At 37.9% G+C, this 23,684-nt stretch overlaps 1 protein-coding gene across 4 annotated transcripts in view; it reads left to right on the top strand.

Moving 5' to 3' along the window:
• Nucleotides 1–23,684, top strand: part of LOC127833994 (protein FAM221A-like) — a 58,791-nt gene that overhangs the window by 33,269 nt on the left and 1,838 nt on the right. For all 4 annotated transcript variants that reach the window (XM_052359533.1, XM_052359532.1, XM_052359531.1 and 1 more), the window contains 4 exons: nucleotides 6,297–6,391; nucleotides 9,331–9,521; nucleotides 19,834–20,067; nucleotides 21,402–21,515. In XM_052359533.1, coding sequence (XP_052215493.1) covers nucleotides 6,297–6,391; nucleotides 9,331–9,521; nucleotides 19,834–20,067; nucleotides 21,402–21,515 — 634 coding nt within the window. The remainder of the gene's footprint in view (nucleotides 1–6,296; nucleotides 6,392–9,330; nucleotides 9,522–19,833; nucleotides 20,068–21,401; nucleotides 21,516–23,684) is intronic.

Below are 23,684 nucleotides of genomic sequence, written 5' to 3'. Positions count from 1 at the left end.
GAAGTGGAAGTTGCCATGCGTGTGAATGAATTTTCTGATGTTTACCTGTTTCAGGGGATTAAATGCATGAGTTATTTTATAATGTCAGAGTAAGGACAAAGTAAATTTACACTACTCAATCTACATGCATATGGGCAGTTCTACTTTTAGGATAAAAACTTCATAGTACGTGGAAATCGTGAATGTTTTTTTCTGATGGAAAAAAGGAATTAAACAAATAAGCCGCCTCCCCCTCTCCTTCATTCTGTTTGACAAATAGCGTGGCCGGAAAAAAATAACATTATTTTTTAGTTTTAAGAACGAATTGTATTCATTTGTTGATTAATTGCACCATGATTGTTATGGTATAATGCAGCACTTGCATGCTTGCAGTCGGCTTATAGCTAATAAAGTCATAAATGTATTGTTTGATTTGCGTTATGTCTCTTATGCTTATTTTGATGTGAATAATATTTGAGTCAATCAAATAAGGCATTTTTGTATAACTTATATAAGGTCATATGATAAACATATTTAATTTAAATATTGTTTCATACATATTCTTTTCAATTTTTTGTACTTACTTAAATATTATCCATGAACGTATATACACCGTTCCCCAGTTGGAACACATTGAAGTGCCACAGTTGGAACGCACTAAGTTCCCCTGTTAGTATACACCATTCCCCTGTTGGTACACATTGAAGTTCCACAGTTGGTACGCACTTAGTACCCCTGTTGGTATACACCGTTCCCCAGTTGGCACACATCGCAGTTCCTCATTTGGTACGCACATAATTCCCCGGTTTGCATGTAAAATTTTCTTTGATTTACTACCCTATTTATCATAATTTTTATGTCAAAATCGTATTTTAGGTTCGAAACTTGTGTGTTCTTTATCACTTTCAGCTTTCTAGAGTATGTGGAAATGGTGGTCCCCGGTTGGTAGGTTTAGAACACATTTCCCCGGTTGGAAGGTTTTACAAGTATGTGTGTGTGTGTGTGTGTGTGTGTGTGTGTGTGTGTGTGTGTGTGTGTGTGTGTGTGTGTGTGTGTGTGTGTGTGTGTGTGTGTGTGTGTGTGTGTGTGTGTGTGTGTGTGTGTGTGTGTGTGTGTGTGTGTGTGTGTGTGTGTGTGTAAAAAGGTATCCAACTCAAAATCACCCGAAAACGGGGTGCATCGCGTTGAACAGCCATAACTTCATCAATTGTGCAGCGAATTTCACGATCACGGTCTTATTCAACGCAGAAATGAATTTCCTTTCTAGAAATGTATATATATTGTTATATTTCTACAAATGCTGGGTCAAATTTTAAGAAATAACACGATACACAACCCGCGTAACCTACTTGACACCGATCAGACAGAATTAATGAATGAAATCTTTAATTGTAAAGACACACCTTCGCATTGGACCAATGAAATCACTTGTGTGATTAAAATGTCGGTTAGTTGAAATGTATGTAAACAAAGGTTTCAAACGGCGCTGAACAGTTAGTTTTGATGCATTATGCAACGGCAAGCACGGTAAGAATTTTTTCGTACGTTTAATTGAATTATGGTATCGAGAACTTTGCAGGGAATATGCCTTTCACTCCGTGAAGATTTCATTTATTTATCCTGTCTTATCGATGTTAAGTAGGTCATGCGAGTTGTGTATCGTGTTATTTCTTAAAATTTGACCCATCATTAGTAACAATATTGCAAGTCATGTACATTCCAGAATGGAAATTCATTTCTGCGTTGAATAAAGACCGAGATCGTGAAAATCGCTACACAATTGATGAAGTTATGGCTGTTCAAAGCGATGCACCCGTTTTCGGGTTATTTTGAGTTGGATACATTGTTATATATATATATTTGATAGTGATTTTTTTCAGAACAGTTGATTTTCGTTATAATATGATAGTTTATTTTTCAAAATGATAATTTCACTAATTAATATCATAGCCACACGCTAACCACCTGTGGATAATACATGGGCCAAGAGATGGAACCTGGGTCACGTGGGTCCACTAGGTTTAACCGTTAAATCTTGAAACTACCCCGTTGCCTCTCAAGAGGCCATGTTTATGACTCCATGTGAATGAAACATGGTCAGAATGTGTATCTTTACAATATCACGCGTGAATCTGGGTAACATGCATCTAAGATCTAGGTCACCAGGTGAAATCTTAGAAAACCTTTTTTAGAATTCTCGAAGCCACATTATAACTTATCCTCGATGAAACTTAGTTGGAATGTTCATCTTTATATCTAGGCTTTAACAAAAAACAAATCTTGTGCATCCAAAAACAAGGTAATCTGTTCAAATCTTACAAAAAATGTTAACTTATCTTTAATCCATATTTATGACTCATTCTTGGTGAAAAATTGGTTTGAATGTCTTGATAATACCTAGGCACAGTTTGAAGCTGTGTCCTATAAATCTATAAACTACTAAGGTCAACTGGTGAAATCTTAAATTATTACCACTCTTGGGGCAATGTATAAATATCAAGCTTAATGAAACTTGGTGCGATATTTATTTTGACAATATCTTAGCATAGCTTGCATCTGGGTCAGGTTCATGGAAAAACTATGACACTGGCTATAATCTTAAAACAACTTGTAACCACTCAACAGGCCACATTTAGGAATCAGTTTTGATGAAACTTTGTCGGAATGTTTAACTTTACAATATGAAGGCCATGTTTGACCCTGGGTCAAGTGGGGTAAAAAACAAGATCACCAAGAGAAGTCTTCAACAAAAGGTATCCATGAACTAAGTTGAAAGCGTAACTGCCATCATAGCTCTTTTGTTATACTTAGAATGTACATCATATGTAATTATGTATAATCAATGTCACTGTTACTAAAAAATGAAACACAAAAGAGTTTCAGCTAAATAAAATTGAGTTTTGATAGAGGTATGTTGCTGATATTTGTTTGGAGGTTACTTTACAAGCGTGATTTCATTTGGGGCCAGTTGGGTAAAGGTCACTGTTATTAAAAGAATAACATTTTTCCTCTTAATAATATAAGTTTGGAAGGAAGAACGGTGCTGTAATTGTGTGCATGATTAGCCTATAAGCTAAGTAAGTTAAATTAAAATAAATAAATTGGAAAAGGTCGAACAGTTAGTTTCTTTGCATGATCAATTTTCTTGTTTTACTGGTAATTGATTCAAAATATGTCTATGTGGTTATCACATCAGGTGAATGACAGAAAATTATAATTTTCTTATCAAATTGGAAGAATAGACAAGTGCAAGTGCTGTTTTTTGAACATTGTATCCATTTACCTTTTGTGGTTCTTAACTCATAAAGTTTAAGAACTCTTATTCAACCTTTTCTTTTTCTGCTCTTTCTTTGCATATTTACTATTACCATTGTATTCTGAATCCAAAGCCAAAGTTAAATAAACATTGATCAAACAATGAAGGATTCTCTGACATTCCAATTTCCGACCCTCAATGTTGTTTCCTCTTTTTTTGTAATGGATAAACATTTACCTGAAAATTTCACTTTTGTGAACATACATATTCATAAAGCACATATTGTTTGGTATATTTTTAAACACAAATCAATTATATATGCATTTATGATATTAAACAAAGGGTTACAAGTGGGAAAAAGAATATTTAAGCACATATGTGTTGTTATCTCTCCGTAGAAAACAAGATAGTACCAGTGTCTATTAATAAAACATTTTTTTTTTAAATAAAAAAATTACGACAGAAGGAAAACACAATTTTTTTGCATATTAATTGTCTACTATGATGTATCATTGATGGCAAATACACATATATTAGTTTCACTGCACTAATTTTTACAGCTTTACTTCGCAAGGCCAACCATGTTTGCAAAAATTAATATTAAACTAGAAATGGCGCGGCAGAGGCCGACGCGTATCCCCACGCCGAATGTTTGACCTAGGTGTGCCCCAGGGTTGGTAATGGGGTCATGCATAGCTGAGATTGACGGTATTGTCATAAGAGAAGTTCATCATCAATTAGAAGTGAATTGGTGCAGAAATGAAGAAGTTATAGTAAAAGGCAATTTTGGGTGGGTGTGACATATGTGGGCAGGGCGCCCCAGGGTTGGTAATTGTGCCATGCATAGTTGAGATTGACCGTATTGTCATAAGAGAAGTTCAGTATCAATTTGAAGTGAATCGGTGTAGAAATGAAGAAATTATAGTAAAAGGCAATTTTGGGCGGGTGTGGTCTATGTGGGCGGGGCCCCAGGGTTGGTAATGGGGCCATGCATAGTTGAGATTGACCGTATTGTCATAAGAGAGGTTCAGGATCAATTTGAAGTGAATCGGTGTAGAAATGAAGAAATTATAGTAAAAGGCAATTTTGGGTGAGTGTGGTCTATGTGGGCGGGGCGCCCCAGGGTTGGTAATGGGGCCATGCATAGTTGAGATTGACTGTATTGTCATAAGAGAAGTTCAATATCAATTTGAAGTGAATCGGTGTAGAAATGAAGAAATTATAGTAAAGGCAATTTTGGGTGGGTGTGGTCTATGTGGGCGGGGCCCCAGGGTTGGTTATGGGGCCATGCATAGTTGAGATTGACCCTAATGTCATAAGAGAAGTTCAGAATCAATTTGAAGTGAATCCGTGTAGAAATGAAAAAATTATAGTAAATGGAATTTTTTGGTGGGTGTGGCCTATGTGGGCGGGCACCCCAGGGTTGGGATTGGGGCCATGCATAGTTGAGATTGACCCTAATGTCATAACAAAAGTTCAGTATCAATTTGAAGTGAATCCGTGTAGAAATGAAAAAATTATAGTAAATGGAAATTTTTGGTGGGTGTGGCCTATGTGGGCGGGGCGCCCCAGGGTTGGGAATGGGGCCATGCATGGTTGAGATTGACCGTATTGTCATAAGAGAGGTCCAGTATCAATTTGAAGTAAATCAGTGTAGAAATAAAGAAGTAAATGTAAAATAACCTAAAAAAATGAGTGATAATTTCTGACGCGGCCCCACCCCAACCGCTATAACTTTTGACCCAGGGGTCAGATCAAAATTCCAAATAGTGCAGGGTCGCACATATGCTCATAGCTACCATGTGTGTAAGTTTCAAGGTTCTAGTGCTTTTAGTGTAGGAGGAGATAGTGGCCAGGACGGACGGACAGACGGACGGACGGACGGACGGCGGAGATAACCACAATATCCCCACCTTTTTTTCAAAAAGCGTGGGGATAATAACCATGCTGCAATTTTAGATGCTGCACAAACTACGATAAGTATTGCATTTATACTAACTAACATAAATTGCTTACAAGTATGAATAACATGCAGTACACAATTTATTAACGAAAGCTGTCAGGCCCAAAATAGTTCATACGTCTCAGTTCATATTGCTGTCTTAAAAATTGAGTTTGAGAATTATATATGGAATAGTTCAATTGTGCGCACATATGTTAAAATATGTGAAAAAGATGGATAGTTCATAATTACATCGTATTGTTACAAACATTATATTTACAAGGTACCTACACAGATAAGGAAAGAATTACCGTACTCACGTGTACATATTTTATAATATATAAGACAGGAAAAATTTTGACTTGTGGAAATAGATGGACTTGTTCGAACCTTTGTTTTAAGTTTAAATGTCTTTTAATGTATTGATTTTCAACACTGGCCATGTACTTCTTTGAATAGTCTAAACTAACAGAATTAGCAAAAATAAATTGATAACGAAGTACTTCTGGGGAAATCAAATCCTGGACCACTTGATATAAAAGTTTATACTCAACCTATATACCACAGGGGTATTTGATCATCAAGGTTGCATAGAATAATGCTTATCTTGTATTGATTTTGAATAAATTATTGTACTTTATGCATGTACTCAGCGATCCTAAAGGGTGAAAGAAATGTACAAACTAAGGCGATGTGACATCAAGTTCTCCACATGTTGAAATTCTTAAATGCATATTGAATATTAAATAAAGTTTTGTGTTAATAAAAATGATTATGCAATAAAAATGAGCTTTTCTCTGAGAAAACCAGGCTTGATTGGAGTCGCGTTCTGAGAAAACTGGGTTTAATGCATGTGCTTAAAGCGGACTGCACATGCTAATCTGGGACGACACTTTATGCACATGCATTAAGCCCAGTTTTCTCAAAAAGCGGCTCATTCATGTTCTTAAAGTGTCGTAACTTATTGGTCTGCGCAGTCTGCTCAGGCTTTTCTCAGAGTGTGTCTGAAATCAATTAATTTCCTCTTGAAAATCCTTGTATCACACAAATTAGATTGTGTTTCTACTGGCAATATTTAAAATAAACTGTGTATGTTTTCCCTATTGTTTCATATTTAAGAGGTTGAAAAATCGAATCTTCGCAGCTTGGAGCTCCCCAACTGGTATGGATTGTAAACTGATTGGACCAGAAACCGAATGCTTCTGTCAACACAAGTAAGACCATTAGAGCTTTTTCTGGTAAAACTGGATTTAATTCATGTGCGTAAAGTGTTGTCCCTGATTAGCCTTCGCAGACTTACCACCTAAACTGGATTTTCTCTATGACAATTCTACCTTTAAACAACAAATTCCACAAAAGTAGAAAGTGTGTTCCTTGATTAGTCTGTGTAAACTTGACAGGCTACATGCATTAAGCCCAGTTTGTTTCAGATGCAGCTTATTAAATGCAGAATTGATTGGTACTTGCTGTATTGTATAGAGTAATCATAGCAGAATTGATTGGTACTTGCTGTATTGTATAGAGTAATCATATCAGAATTGATTGGTACTTGCTGTATTGTATAGAGTAATCATTGCAGAATTGATTGGTACTTGCTGTATTGCATAGAGTAATCATAGCAGAATTGATTGGTACTAGCTGTATTGTATAGAGTAATCATAGCAGAATTGATTGGTACTTGCTGTATTGTATAGAGTAATCATAGCAGAATTGATTGGTTCTTGCTGTATTGTATAGAGTAATCATAGCAGAATTGATTGGTACTTGCTGTATTGTATAGAGTAATCATTGCAGAATTGATTGGTACTTGCTGTATTGTATAGAGTAATCATAGCAGAATTGATTGGTACTTGCTGTATTGTATAGAGTAATCATAGCAGAATTGATTGGTACTTGCTGTATTGTATAGAGTAATCATAGCAGAATTGATTGGTACTTGCTGTATTGTATAGAGTTATCATTGCAGAATTGATTGGTACTTGCTGTATTGTATAGAGTAATCATAGCAGAATTGATTGGTACTTGCTGTATTGTATAGAGTAATCATAGCAGAATTGATTGGTACTTGCTGTATTGTATAGAGTAATCATAGCAGAATTGATTGGTACTTGCTGTATTGTATAGAGTAATCATAGCAGAATTGATTGGTACTTGCTGTATTGTATAGAGTAATCATAGCAGAATTGATTGGTACTTGCTGTATTGTATAGAGTAATCATAGCAGAATTGATTGGTACTTGCTGTATTGTATAGAGTTATCATTGCAGAATTGATTGGTACTTGCTGTATTGTATAGAGTTATCATTGCAGAATTGATTGGTACTTGCTGTATTGTATAGAGTAATCATTGCAGAATTGATTGGTACTTGCTGTATTGTATAGAGTAATCATAGCAGAATTGATTGGTACTTGCTGTATTGTATAGAGTAATCATAGCAGAATTGATTGGTACTTGCTGTATTGTATAGAGTAATCATAGCAGAATTGATTGGTACTTGCTGTATTGTATAGAGTTATCATTGCAGAATTGATTGGTACTTGCTGTATTGTATAGAGTAATCATTGCAGAATTGATTGGTACTTGCTGTATTGTATAGAGTAATCATAGCAGAATTGATTGGTACTTGCTGTATTGTATAGAGTAATCATAGCAGAATTGATTGGTACTTGCTGTATTGTATAGAGTTATCATTGCAGAATTGATTGGTACTTGCTGTATTGTATAGAGTTATCATTGCAGTATTGATTGGTACTTGCTGTATTGTATAGAGTTATCATTGCAGAATTGATTGGTACTTGCTGTATTGTATAGAGTTATCATTGCAGAATTGATTGGTACTTGCTGTATTGTATAGAGTAATCATTTCCTTTTTGCACTTTAATATTTCCCATGATCGTGTACAGCAGTCTATATTAAACAAAAACAGTGTACAGGGATTTTAATAGATGCAGATCACTGCATTATGATGCAAGCAATTTAAAAATGTATTTGTTTTTGACCAGAGCAATTTTGCGTCATTTTGACCCAACAAAATCCTGACCAGTAAATAAAAAACAATCATACATGCAACACCCTGAAGTAATCATGTTAACTGTTTGCTTTATATGAAGTCCTTTACATCCAGATTTTGCAAAAAAAAACAACAACGTTTAGCATTGGCAAAATATTATGCGAAATTTAAGTCATAAAACTTGTTTATAAGACGTATCTTTAAGATAATAAAAACATGTTGTTTAATTTTAAGATGGCATACTCAAAATTAAAAAAGTACGAAGATAATTGATTTAGTGACTTCTAAGAACCAATAACTAATTTTATTTTTTTTGTTTGTCATTAGTAGTGCAAACAGTGTATTCATGGTATGCACATACAGATCATGGGCCAATGGTGCCATGTGTTTCAAACAATGGATGCATTAAGACTTGTGTCACGACTGAAGCTGGAGTTTTGTTTATGTTGTTTGTGAGCCTTATGATGAACTTGTACGACACAATTTTTAGCTCGGCTGTTTCGGGAGAATACCCGAGGTATTGTCATAGCCAGCTCGTCGTGTCGTCCGCCGTCCGCGTTGTGCTAAAACCTTAACATTTCGTTAACCTTTTGAACATTGGTTTTAAAATGAAAGTGCTTCCACCTACAACATTGAAACTTCATATGTAGCTGCACCTTGATGAGTTATACACGCCACACCCATTTGGTCACTATATCAAAGGTCAGGGTCACTCTGACATTAAAGTTAATGCATGTGCGTAAAGTGTCTTCCCATATTAGACTGTACAGTCCGCGCAGGCTAATCAGTGATGACACTATCTGCCTAAACTGGATTTTCATCAAGAAGAGTCTTTCTTTAAACGAAAAGTACAATAAAGGCATAAAGTGTCGTCCCTTATTCGCATGTGCAGAATATTTTATTTTAGCATGTTTTGACAGTTCTTTATGTTAAATAAACAATCAATAGATGTCTATACATAGTACTAAGCTCATGAGCGTTCTTTAGATCTTCCATGTAGACATCAATCACTGGTTCTTCCCAGGAAACAAACTTGACAGCATTTTAATATATCTGAGGCTTTTGATGCAATTGGGCTTAAATAAATAGGTTTGTACTAAGTTGAAACAGTCGTGTAATGTATTATGTCATTTTTATGTCAGGTATGTTCAGCACAAGACTGATTTTGAGAAGATCCCTCCAGAAAGACCAATTATGGTTCCCTGCAAGATCAATCGCTGCGGGTGCAAGAGCTACCATTATATACCCAAGAATGGGACCCAGCCTATCCGGTGTTCCTGCAAGCACTTTGCTGATGAGCATTCGGCTGTCCGACCTCACAAGGGCATGAATGGTATAAGTTGCTTGCTTAGAAACTCAGATAATATATGTGCGTAAAGTGTCATCCCAGATTAGCCTGTGAAGTTTGCACAGGCTTATCAAGGACAACACTTTTTATTGTATGGTATTCTTCGTTTAAAGGGAGTCTCTTCTTAGCCAAAATCCAGTTAAGATGGAAAGAGTCGTCTGGATGAAATTTGGATTTGTATTTGAATTGATATTCGAAAATGCTTTAATATTGTAGTAAAGAGTAAACTTATCCATCGATCATAAAATCATTACATGTTTTCCATTACACAACTTAAACTCTAAGAGGATATATCTTCACATGATCTTGTTCTCAGATTGGCGAACTGACAATTCTAAAAGAAATATATGTATTACATACATATAGTTTGAACTAAGCTATTCTAAAGCCTTAATGGCCCAGTGGTAACACGTAAGATGCGGTTCCTGAATGTCCAGAGGTCAACTCCTGTTTCAAATGTATTGATATTTTTTATGCCCCCCCCCAACGGGCCGCATATTGTTTCCGCAACTGTCGGTCGGTCTGTCTGTCTGTCTGTCTGTCCCTCTGTCACACGTTTCGTGTCCGCTCTCTAATTCGAGTAGTTCTCATCCGATCTTCACCAAACTTGGTTAGAAGTTGTATCTAGAGAAGGTCTAGGCCAAGTTTGAACATGGGTCATGCTGGGCCAAAAACTAGGTTACGGGGGCACTTAGTGCGTTGCAAACATTCAGCATGGTGTCCGCTCTCTAATTTAAGTAGTTTTCATCTGATCTTCCCCAAACTTGGTCAGAAGTTGTATCTAGATAATGTCTACGTCAAGTTTGAACATGGGTTATGTCGGGCCAAAAACATGATCAAGGGGTCACTTAGTGCGTGTTAAACATTCAGCATGGTGTCCGATGTCTAATGTAAGTAGTTTTCATCCGATCTTCATCAAACTTGGTCACACGTTTTATCTAGATGATCTCTAGGCCAAGTTCAAACATGGGCCATGCTGGGCCAAAAACTACGTCACGGGGTCACTTAGTGCGTTTTAAACATTCAGCATGTTGTCTGCTCTCTAATTCAAGTAGTTTTCATCCGATCTTCACCAAACTTGGTCACAAGTTTTATCTAGATAATGTCTAGGCCAAGTTAGTGCTAAGAATTGGCAGAAAAAACACATCTACAAACTGCAGCAGAGGACATATATAACACACTACAAAATTTAAATATTGAACACCTGTTAAGATGTAAACTAATAGTGAAATAAAATAAAGGTGATGTATATCTCAAAAACATTTTAACAGTTATGCTTTTATGTAGTGAAAAAGTTGCAGTTGGTGGCATGCGTGACGTGTGGACAAATTTCTTATTTCTTGATATTATCATAATGTTAGAGTATTAAATGAGATGTAAACAGTCGTTAAACTGCTGGACTACTGACATCGTCAGTCGACAGCCACCAGTAACTGATTGTTTTGACCCTTTAATCTCGAGACATTCTCATGGCGGTGGGTCCGCAGGGATTGATCAATCGTTTAGTGTCAGTAGTCGGCTTACAGCTCCTCGCTTCTTACCTTAGCCAAAGCCATCTCGATGCTCCCTCCGCTGCATCCCCAAGTCTGTTGACTGCTCGCTTTCTGTCTCTTCCTGTCAGGCCAAGTGCAGTGAAAAGTCTCCATAGAGACTTTGCCAGAAAGCTTCGGACGCCGACTTCTACTGGGAATAGCCACGTGTGCCACCCCTTATCCCTGCATTCCCACTGCAGATCAGCATATTTCGGCGTTTTCCTCTTCATCACCTCATCACAGCGCAACTTCCAATGAACTGTGAGTTCATCCATCACCAGACACTTGTCCTTTGCCTACCAGACCACCATGTCGGGGCGTTGTATTGTCTGGACGACACTTAGGAAAACCAGCCTTTCGTTTCAAGTCAACCACCATCTCCCATGACTGCGCATGATTTAGGATCAGTGCTGCTGGCGTCTGCTGCTTCTTGACGGTTTCTCCTTTCGTAACAAACTGCATCTTCCCGGTCTTCTTCACAGTCCTCCTTTTTGGCCTCTCCCTTTCCACTATGTCTACATGTTCTTGGAAGACCTTGTCGTGTCTCTACCTGTATATTTATGTATTGTCCTAATTAGTAAGAAAAAGGTATTAGACCGGACGGACTCGTCATATAGGAAAGAACAAACACCAGATGACTGATTGAAAAGGGGCATTTATTGCAAAATGCCATAAAGCAAGACAGTGAAAATATAACATGTTCTTCCTAAAGTGACATAATGGGCGGTAAAACACGCCACAAGGGGAACCGGAACGGGAACCCCGCCGCCCATGGAGTACGGGAGAAGACCGCAAAAATAAAAATAAAAAAGGGGGAGGTAACAGTTCCTGGAGGGGTATTGACACAGTGTATAATAATAATGGAACATAATGTAAAACAAGTACATATCTTAATCTAAATGTGGCCATAGAAAATAAACAAAGCAATTTTCGAGAATGGACTTTTCGAGCAGTATGCTATAAAGAAACATATAAAACCCACTTAATACTTTTATTTTAAGAAAACTGCTGTAAAGGTAAAAATAATAAGTATGGTGTTGAATTATTATTCTCCGAGTATTCAAGAGATATAAGAAAAATTGTACACAACCAAGTGAAACGATCAGCATATAACATGTTTACGAATTGCACGTCAGATGTCATTCAACATGACAACGTGCGACTAAAATATATCACACATTGCAATGTATGTGACAATGGAAAAAAACTACAAGCAAGGCAAATAAAGTTGAATGAAAGTGAATAAAATGTACATTGTATATTAACATAACAAATACAAAAATAATAAAGATCATAACAAGCATTCATGTATTATATTGACGATGTGAACTTTCTGCTAACTTATGACAAAGAAATGTGTCATAAAAATTTACATTCAAGGTCAAAAACAACCTGCAGCCTTAAACTGTCAGGTAGACAAAACAAATACATCATCATAACTAATCGATAAAATGGTAAACGAAGCAGATAAAAACAAAATGGAGCTGCGGCCTTATACCGTCAGACAACAAAATATATTTACAACAGTGTGTACATAAAAAACATGTATAGTGAAAAATGTGACTAGTTTACCTGCAGCCTCAAACTGTCAGGTACATGTAAACATAAAGGTACAGAAACAGAACTTTGGCAAAAGAATAATTGTAAACAATGTAAGCAAACTTGAAGGGAAAAATGAAAATTGAGCTGCGGCCTTAAACCATCAGCAAACTAAATATATACACAATACCTATTTATAAAAAGTGCTCGCGCTAGTAAAACTTGGCATGGATACCTGCAGCCTTAAACTGTCGGGTACCTATAACAAAAAATTATATTCTTGGTGTCGAGGCACTTGCCTGATCGGCATAAACTCAGGCTAGAAGAAATACACTCATGGAATAACCACAAGATGCACCAAACATTGTTGCTTATATGGTCGGCGTCTTTCGATTTGGGGGGGGGTCCTAAATGGGCAATGGGTTGGCCCGTATATACTTAAGGTATGCATTGGACCTCCAACGACCTAAACGTTGAATCTGAGAGGCCGTCATGTTTTGGGAATGAGCATGAGTAGCCCCCCCCCCCCCCCAATACGAAAAGAGTGGGATGTATAAAGCTGAGGACTTAGATTGGAAGCCATAACACAAGTTCTAAGATTTGACCTGAAGAAAGCAGCTGTAACAGGTGTGCCGTTAGCAAATTGGAAAAGAGGGCCCTTAGCAGAAGGACACAACCGCATATATTTTAATAATGCGCGGACTGGGCATAGATGTTTGGCGTATTGAATGGATAGAGGAACGGAGGTGCGTTGGCCTTTTGAATGTTTGTAATTACGGATTGTAACGACTGCCGATGAGATTTTGGAATTGATGTACGAGAAAGTGAGGTCCTGGCGGGAGATGGTATTTTGATTACCATTATGTGAAACGGACAATTCCCTTACTCGAAAAAGACCAAAAAATGCCATGAGAAACATGGCCTTTAACAGGACCCGATTGTAATGGTCTGTAATGTTTGAACGAAGGGCACATAGCAACGTTTGAATATTGGCAATAGTGAAAGGCAGTCGTTTATCCGCGGATGAAGTGCGGCGTAAACTGTGTAGTAACTTTTTGATCATGAAGGATTCTGTGGGGTTTGCCAAATTGTACAATTTATGAATATAACCTAGGGCCGAAACATATGTAGAGATAGTGCTAGCCTGGAGGCACAAATTGTGACAGTACGCAATAAATTGTGCTACACAATCAATGGTATTTGGCAGGCAGTTTGACATAGGATAATGTTTAGAATGGAAACTTTGGTATTGAAGGAAAGCATTTTTGTAGCTGGCTTTAGTGGAAGGAGCCAGAGATTTGTCCAACAAATTGTATACTGTTTGATTTAAACTATGAAAAGATTCTCTGGAATGGGTGTTGGAAGCAGGTCCATGTGGGGAGCCATTTCCTTGAATTTGGAGATCTGTAAACGAGAAAGAAGATCCGGTAATAAATTGTACTTTCCAGGGATATGTTGTGCTTGTATCAAGATATTGTAAGTCATACAGGCTAAGACTACGCGGCGAACTAAAGACATAATTATTGGTACACGGCATGATTGTTTATTTATAATATGTACCACCGCCTCATTATCGGTGTGCAAAATTATGCACCGATTGCGAAGCTGATGGCCCCAAATTTCCAAAGAAAGAGAAATGGGAAATAACTCTTTAAAGGTAATGTCTAACTCTAACCATGTTTTAGGCCATGTACCTGAAAACCATTTTGACCCAAAAGTGGCTCCGAAACCCAAGGTTCCGGATGCATCTGTGTGGAGATGTAAAGTATCTGACGTGAGCCAGCGTTGATCAGTTAGTAATTGTTTACCATTGAAGTGTTCGAGAAACAACTGCCAAGCATGAAGGTCCCTGCGGCTCTCTTTGTTAAGAGTAATGTGGTGATGAGGTTTGGAGACATTCCGTGACAAATCTATGAGTCTACGTAAAAAACTGCGACCTGGGACTATCACTTGGCAGCAGAAATTTAGAAAACCCAGAAGGAATTGAAGTTCTTTAAGGGTGACTTTGCGAGACTTGACAAAAGAGCTTAAAAGGTTCCTAGCTTTAATTAACTTATCTTCGGGAAGTCGCGCTTCCATAAGAATGTAGTCCAATTCAAGACCCATAAATGAAATTATGGGAGTAGCCTTGATTGTTTTTTCCTGTTTAATGGAAACTCCAATACGTGTACAGAAACTTAAAAAATTATCCAAACTAGTCTGACAAAGAGGAGAATTGTTTGGACCCATGAATAAAAATCGTCGAGAATGTGCAATATATGGGGGATATTCAAATCTGATACAGAAATAAAATGTAAAGCTGAACTGAAACGTTCAAAAATTGCACATGAAGATGAGGCACCCATAGGGAGACAAGTATCATAATAGTAGCTGTTCTGAAATTGAATGCCGAGTAAATGATGGTCAGAGTGGTGAATTGGAATTAACCTAAAAGCGGAATCAATATCTGTTTTGCTGAAAAGAGTACCTGGGCCAAGACTCAACAAGAGGGCAACAGCATCATCAAAAGAGCAGTAGGAAACCGTGGAGAGTTCTGGTTCAATGAAATCATTAATGGATTGACCTGGAGGATGGCTGAGGTGGTGGATCAACCGAAATTGCCCAGGAGATTTTTGGGGTACTACTCCAATTGGGCTAATACGAAAATTTTCTAAAGGAGGGGATGGGAATGGACCTTGAATGCGACCAGCTAAAAGTTCATCCTGAAGTTTGCAATGTACGATATAAGGTTGATCCTTACATGATTTGAGATTGGTAGCTGAACAAGGGACCCGGGGACCTAAATAACCTAGTTTAAAACCGGAAGTAAAACCGTCAATCAAATAATTGGCCCAGAGGTAACCTTTCAAGTAAGGAGCAAGAATTGAAATCAAAACCGGGGTGACAACGGGTGGTTTACTTGGTGGGTTTTGAGGGCTTGGGAGAGGAGAGGGCTCTAGCCGCGTGCTCTTTAGAAGGGAAGGAGCATTCGTATGAAGGGTGGGAACCTCTGCATAAACCGCAGACGTGGGGGTGGGGGCAGGAGGGGTTGTGGCAGAGGGAGCGTTTGTTGTAGTTGAAACAGATCCAGTCCACAAATTTCCTGTAGGGCGAAGATTGTTTGAACGGGCCTCGGTAAGGGGTTCGTTGAGGGCGAAAGGAAGGGCTTGAGGGAATGGACGTACACGCCATTAGCCAAAACTCAGTGTGTAACCTGTCCCAGGGAAGGGGAATAGATTCCCTGAGCAGGCGGAATTGTGTATCGTAGTAAAGAAAGGCTAGGCCAGGCCGACGGGTAGCAATGTCCCGGACGATCTCCATGTATTTTAATATAGCCTGAGTTTCATACGGATATTTGAATGTATATACTGCCATGAAACGGATCATGGCAGTTGTCCATTGTTCAATGTTTGTAATTTTCTTGAGGTTTGATTTAGGCATAATTAAAATTTGCGAGTTGCTGTCTAGTTGTAATGTATATTGTTGGGACTGTTGAGACAACGCCGAGGGAAGAAGCAAAGCCATTTCAACGTATTTGTTTTGCCAAATGTCTTTGCATACCGATTTCTTGATCTGGCTCATTATTGGGGTTCTTATCGGCTCCGCAAAAAGTTGTCCCGTACCTGGAATGATGTCCCTGGCATGAGCATGAACCGCTTGGGGGAATGTGAAGCCTGGGTCCTCATCGGAGGAACTCGAGTCATCCATGTGATTGTCAACAGTAGGCATTGTTTGAAGATTGCCAATGCTTGGGTGCCCAAAGGTCAAATGTTGTTGTACATCAGAGGTTGCACGTTGAATGTCTGCATGACCCTGTGATGTGTTGGAGTGGGGTGTGGAGGAGACTGTTGCTGTAAACGGGTATGCCCGGATGTCAGGAACGGCGGGGATGGAAAACTCCGTGTCTGGTCCGCCACTGGCACGGAGATTGATTGATCGCCATTGGCTGTCGAGCCCTTGCAGCAGGCACATGAGGTTGACGTGGCCGTCTTTTTTCGAGTGCTTTTCCGTTTCATCTGGAAAACATAATGAACCTGAATAACTCAGATCAGGTATAGACATAATACCTTCTTAGTGAGCAATAATCTCAATATTAGCCTGAACAGAAAAATCAGACATAATATAGGAAAATATAAACTTGGCCTGAACTGAATAACTAAAATCAGGCACAAACATAGTTCTTGCGTAGAGAAGTATAACATCAATATTAGCCTGAACTGTATAACTAAAATCAGGCATAATATTGGAAAATATAAACTTGGCCTGAACTGAATAACTAAAATCAGGCACAAAAATAGTTCTTGCGTAGAGAACCATAACATCAGTATTAGCCTGAGCTGAATAACTAAAATCAGGCATAATATTGGAAAATATAAACTTGGCCTGAACTGAATAACTAAAATCAGGCGCAAGCATAGTTCTTACGTAGAGAACTATAGCATCAATATTAGCCTGAACTGAATAACTAAAATCAGGCATAATATTGGAAATATAACAAAATGCCTGAACTGCATAAGTCCAATCCGGCAAATAAATAGTTCAATCATAAAGAACTAAAATGTCAAAAGCATACCGAACTGAATAACTTAATTTAGGCATAATATTGACTAACACAAACATTAGCCTGAACTGGATTATTTAAATCCAGCAGCAATAAAACAACTGACTGAAATCAGGCAGGAAATCGATCATGTAAACTTAGAGCCTGAACTGATAATAAAATTCCGGTATAAAAACTATCGAAATCGAACCGGACACGACACAAGACATGTATATTATTATTTTTTTTAATGAACAAGAGGTGGGCAGCGGTCGAATGAAAATTTGTGTAACTGCCTTCATAGAAACCATTTCAGACGTAAATGATATCTAAAGCCGTCACATTGTAGGGAAAAAATTAATTTTTTAGTATAAACTAGAAACTATAAGTGACCAAAATGTGACATTGATATAAAGCTGGTCTGAACCAACTAGATAAGGCAGCTTTAATATAACAAGACTGACAAGATCATGCAAAATGTGATACAAATCCGATCGATTGCTTCAGGGCAGCGACCACTGCCGCCCGTATATTGTTGAAAAATCTGTGTTGGCCGCGCGGGGACAAGTGACAGCCGTCATCTGCAAAGTTCATGCGGGTACATTCTGGTGACCAAAAGTCCTTTAAACGCCACAGGTATGCTCGGCCATGGGGCGAAGAATTTAGCCATTCAATGAGGAGACTGTTATTTCGTCAACCCTGTAGTTGAACCAATCAATGTCAACTGGATAGCGAGTGTGACAAGTAGGAGCATGTCTATGAAGGGTTTGCAGAACAATAACTTGCTGAATTCCATGCACAAAAAGTAAAGTGTCCACAAGATCACGAATCGCCGAAGCAACTGAGAGTGGTGATTGATTCTGGTCGTAAATATCGTTTGTCCCAATCACTAAGACCACAATGTCTGGGTTGAAATCCACGATGTCTTCAAAGATGTTTCGAAGACGGTCGACTGTAGCGCCTGGGAAACCCGTGTACTGTATCATCGGACTACCCGTTAGGCCCAAATCGTAACGTAGTGACGGATCATGGCGAATAAAATCCTTCAACCTCTTCACAAACGAGTGTCCAAAGATATACACTTTCTTGGCGATGGGCGCCGCCATCTTGGATCCCGTCGCGGGAGAGTTCGAGGCAAATCTCGCGAGATCTTAATTAGACGTACACAAAGGAACAAAGGTTGTTTCTTAATCACGCAAAAACCACAAATAATAAATGACACTGTGTAAAGAAATGTAATCCGATTGAAACATAGCATAAAACTGCGTCTTATGGTGTAAAAATAAAACGTTATTATTACCGCTGAAGAGCGTAATTGTTATAATTTATTGTCGATAAAACGACGCAGCTGTGTACGAGGAATTCCAAAAGCAATATGGCCAGGATCGATTTTCATTGGAACAAAAGCTCACGTGATTCTATAACTCGATCCGATTGGACAATTAAAAATAGTAACTGTTTACGTTTGGGTTACACCCCAGTTATTAAAGCGTACAATTACATAAAACGTTTTATGTGTGAATAAAATGTTATAAATATCTTGGTAGGCTGGCCTTTCCTGATAACAAGTGCTCTGGACTTCCTGGGTTTGAACCTCAGCCGAAAGCATCCACCTTGCTTGAATGTGTGTCGTCGTTGTCAGAGTGAGATCATTCATGAATCCCCAAACTGTGTCATGCTGTTGTCTGGTCTCCCACAGCTTAATGCCTCTGTAGCAGTCTTTACCAGGTTACAAACGTGTTCTGGTACATGATACTGCTCAAGTGACTTCTCAATCAACTTGTGGGGTATTGATCTATAAGCGTTGTCAAGGTCTAGTAACACTACAGTCAGGTCATCATGGTTCACTCGTCCTTCCCGGATACTGGGCTGAGAACAGTGGTATGCTCGACGCACCCAGAACATCCGGGAACTTCACCCTTCTGAATTGACATATCAACGTAGTTGTTGTCTGTAAGGAACGTTGTCAGTCGCTTGAGTAGGACTTCAAAGAATATCTTTCCCTCTACGTTGAGGAAAGAAATGGTCCGGAACTTACTAATATCCTATGAGTCCGTTTCCTTTGGGGCGAATATTCCATCCGCTCTCTTCCAGCAATCCGTGATTTTGCCCTTTCTCCAAATCACTCTAAGTAGGGACAATAGTTTCCGAAGAATGCCTGGGCACATCTTATAGACTTGATCAGGAATGCCATTCGACCTGAGGCTGAGCCTGTCATCGCTTTCTTCACCACGTGCTGTACTCAGACAATGATGGCTCCTTTGTTTCCAAAGGAGTTTCTGGCGGGTCTTCTGGTTCTAGCCTTGAACAGTCACCCAGTGGAACCTCACGTGAAGGAACACTGTGAACATTGCGTAAGTGCTGCTCTTTGTCCTCCATACTGCCCTCTACTGTTCCTGATTGTTCCTTGTCAAGAATGTCTTTGGACAACTGGTATTGATTCTGAATTAATCTCGCTCTCTGTCTCTCCCTGTTTCTTTTCCTTTATCTTGTGTGCTCAGCCTTGTTGAGGTTCTCAGTTTCTCTCGTAAAGTGCTTCTCAACTGTTGGAGTCCTACTTTCTCTTCTTTCTTGGCTTTTCTATACTGCCTTTTTACACGTGTACGTTCCTTCCTGGTTTGTTTGATTAGCCTCTGTCTTCTGCTAATGATAGGGGCTGGTTTCTCTAGTTTCTTCTCAGCCAAGCCGAACCTCTCTTTGCTTACAGTATACATGAAAAACTTTGTCGCACGTGGTTGTAAGTGCTCTGGATTCCTGAGCTCCTACACATGCGGATGTTGGCAGCCGTACGATGTCCACACGATGATCATAGAGACGAAGGAGGAGAGGGTCGCCAGGGGTCACCCAGTGGGGCCGGACGTACCCTATCAGGCCATGGGAGGACTTACAGGGTTCTCCACCCTGATGGAGGGATACATGAGACTTGACCCAAGTGGCATTGGTGAGTAAAATTTTATTTGATATGTCATGCTTTGGGAAAATGAGGCTTAATGAGTGTGCAGTTTGCATAGGCTAATATCTGACAACATTTTCAGCTTAAATTGTATTTGATGTTAACATGAAGTGTCTTCTTATTGGCAGTTTTGGCGGAAAGTGTTGTCCTTGATTAACCTATGTGGACTGCACAAGCTAATCCGGGACAAGGAGGGGCCTGCTAGTTTATGGCCCTGTACATTATTGGTTGGCTAATACATTTTCTGAGAAAAACATGCCTTTCCTTTTTACAAGAAATAGTGCACACAACTGAGTGCAAAAGGTTAGTTTCAAACCATGCGTAATGAAAAATTAGCAGAAGGTAGTAAATGAGATTCTTTCTTATTGATCAATGCCTCTGAAAGAATTTCTGATGTTGGGCCTGATTACGTGACCTACATTTGTTGAAAGGAACTACGTGGAGTTCACATGTTTTCCTATATGTGAACAATGACATTAAATGAATATTTAAAGACAACTGTAATATTTTGAATATATTTGAATATGAACCACAATGTGATCAAGTCTCTATAAAGAGAGTGCGATTTACGAAAATAGTAAAGTTCTAAAAATACCGTATTTTTTACAATTATTAGTTTATATCCATTAAAATATCATGACTGGTATATTACATTACTTGAAAAAGTGTTAAGTTTTCATATTTTCAATATATTCCGTAATAAATTTAATTGGTTACAGGTACCAGGTAACTACCAGTTAACTATAAATAACGCAAGCAGATTGATCTTCATCGTCATGTGATAAACACAGGAATGGACATTGCGCATGCGTAGTGAATTGTATATATTTTATATATAAAATGATCAATCTACTTGCGTAATATATAGTGTGTTTATCGTTATGTCACCTATTTTCGCGATGTACTTTCGAATATACTGAAAATATGAATTTATTCAAGTAATGTACTATACCAGTCGTGATATTTTAATCAATATTAACTAATAATTGTATACAAATACGGTATTTTAGAACTTTTCTTTTTTCGTCAATCACGGTTGACGGTCCCTTTAAAATAAACTAAAGAAAAGCACTGTTTTGACAAAACGCCGTTGAGATAGATCTAAAGAAAGTTTTGTATTGTATGATATTAGTATTATTTGACTTTCGTGTAATGTAAACTATTTCTTACACAAGGAAAATTGGGCTTATAGCATATGTGTAAAGTGTGGTCCCAGATCAGCCACTGCAGTCCGTACAGGCTAATCAGGGGCGACACTTTTCACCTAGAAAAGTAAATGCAGAAAATTGGTGTTTCATTGTTGCATTGTTTTCTTATTTAAGGGGCACCACCTGATGAGTATTTGAATCAGCCTATCACATCGTCTGACCATCCATTTCTCAGAGCCAATGTTGAATCCATTCAACAGTATAAGCTGAACCAAAAAGCTATTGCAGGTAATTAAAAGTGTATTTTTACTTAGTGACCTAACAATATGTGCAACTTCTGTTAGCAAGTTCTTAAAGGCCCTATAAAGGTGAAGATACGTAATTATTTACAGATTTTTAATTATTATTTTTTATTTTATTTATAAAGGTTATCAAAAAACAATATATATATGCTATTGGACAAAATAAAAAAAAATGAGCAATACAACTTGTTTTGAGCTCAAAATAAAGTGTTTTCCAAGTCAATTGTGTTTACAAACAATCAGTTTATTTACATCGCTGTTTACTCGCGAAAGAGAAAGTGAAAGTGACTCAGGTCACCAAAAATATAACGATGACTTTTAACGTTTTCCGGTATCACTCACAAAGTAGGTCTCTTCTAAATGGTTAAAACGTTTGTAGTGATAATAATTATAAGTTACTTTCTGCTGGTAAAAAGTTGTTAAAATAGAATTAAAATTGAATTTTCTTTCGGCTATTTGTAGCATATATCAACGCTCTAAGGCTACACATCACGTTTGTTGCAAAAATGTAAACATTTCTTCCAATTATGAAACGGGTTTATCTTCCATTATTCTTGACAACGTTGTACCTAAGCTGTGTTATTTGAAGTTTTTATGCAAGAGTAACTGAAATCCGGTAAAAATTAGACCATTTGATATGCATTATAATTGGATTTGTGACCTTTATAGAGCCTTTAAGATATTGACAGTCATATATTACCAAAAAGCAGCCATTTACATTTGTGTTTTTTATATACCTTCCCTTTGAGAGCCTGTGCATTTAGATTTGCCCTTGTCTGCCCATACTTCCATCCCTCCATCCCATATTTTTCTGCTAGCCTGATGAAACAATGTAAACATATCAATTAGCCTGTGAACTTACGCACCTCTATATTTTGAATCCTATAGTTTTCGACATAATTTGAGCTATGGCCCCTAATTTAGAAAAAATAACATTTGTGTCCACTACCGGTGAAATCGGAGGTGACTTATGGTTTGCACTCTGTCTGTAAGTCAGTCAGTCTGTCTTTCACACTCTTCTGGATCCTGTGATAACTTTAAAAGTTCTTCATATTTTTTCATGAAATTTGAAACATGGATAGATGACAATATGGAGACTATGCACGTCATTTCATTTTGTTCCTACGTCAAGAATTTGGTTGCTATGGCAACAAATAAACTAGAAATATTGCTGAAAATGGTACTTTTCTGGATCCTGCGATAACTTAAAAAGTTCTTCATATTTTTTCATGAAATTTGTACATGTATGGACGACAATATGGAGATTATGCACGTCATTTCATTTTGTTCCTACGTCAAGAATTCTGGTTGCTATGGCAACAAATATATTTTAAAAAATCTGACAATGGTGGAGTTTCACCGTTAGGGGACATATATTACTTGGCAATCTCTGGTTAAAATTGTGACATGTAACACAAACACAAGGCTGTGCATATGTTTGCTTAGATGCTACAGATACAACTGTAGTTATGGACCCTGTTTGTAGAAAAATATTTTTACTTGCGTGACCTTTAACTCAAAAGGTAATGCTGCCTAGAGAGCTAAAACAGTACAAACATTTAATTTCAAGACAGTCATGTCCCTTTTTTAGCACAAATGAACTTTTTGTGGGTGGGGTCCAGGAAAACAATGTCTTCTCAATATCATCAAAAGTTTAAAATAAATCATTTAGAAACTTAGTGATATTCTGTGTGACAAACTTTTTGTGACAAGTTTGCAAGTATTGCTTGATAGACCTACACTAACATATACAGCAGTCACCTGACAATTTTGGTTCATTTGTATTACCCTTTTTATACTTGCGTTACTTTATATTTATGTAATAAAACATGTGATTTTGTGCAACTAATGGGTATTTTGGCGAAGTTTTGAAACAAAAGTAGAATGTTAGAGCATCAATGTTTTATGGTACCATGTCTTGTCTTAACATTTGGGTTGTGGTCTGGGTAAACGGGATTTAATGGATGTTTTCATAAAGTGTCATCCCAGATTTGCCTGTTTAATAAGCGCAGGCCAATCAGGTACTACAAATACCGCATAAACGTTTTTAGCTAAGAAGAGATCCATTTAATATGAAAATACCATAAAAGTGAAATACCGTCCAACCATCCCACCCAAGAATCTCCTCCCCCCCCCCCAAAAAAAAATAAATAAA

The sequence above is a fragment of the Dreissena polymorpha genome, chromosome 6 (assembly GCF_020536995.1).
Source record: "Dreissena polymorpha isolate Duluth1 chromosome 6, UMN_Dpol_1.0, whole genome shotgun sequence".
Lineage (NCBI taxonomy): Eukaryota > Metazoa > Mollusca > Bivalvia > Myida > Dreissenidae > Dreissena > Dreissena polymorpha.
Note: the sequence above shows the minus strand (reverse complement) of the source record. Positions and strands in the feature narration are given on the sequence as shown.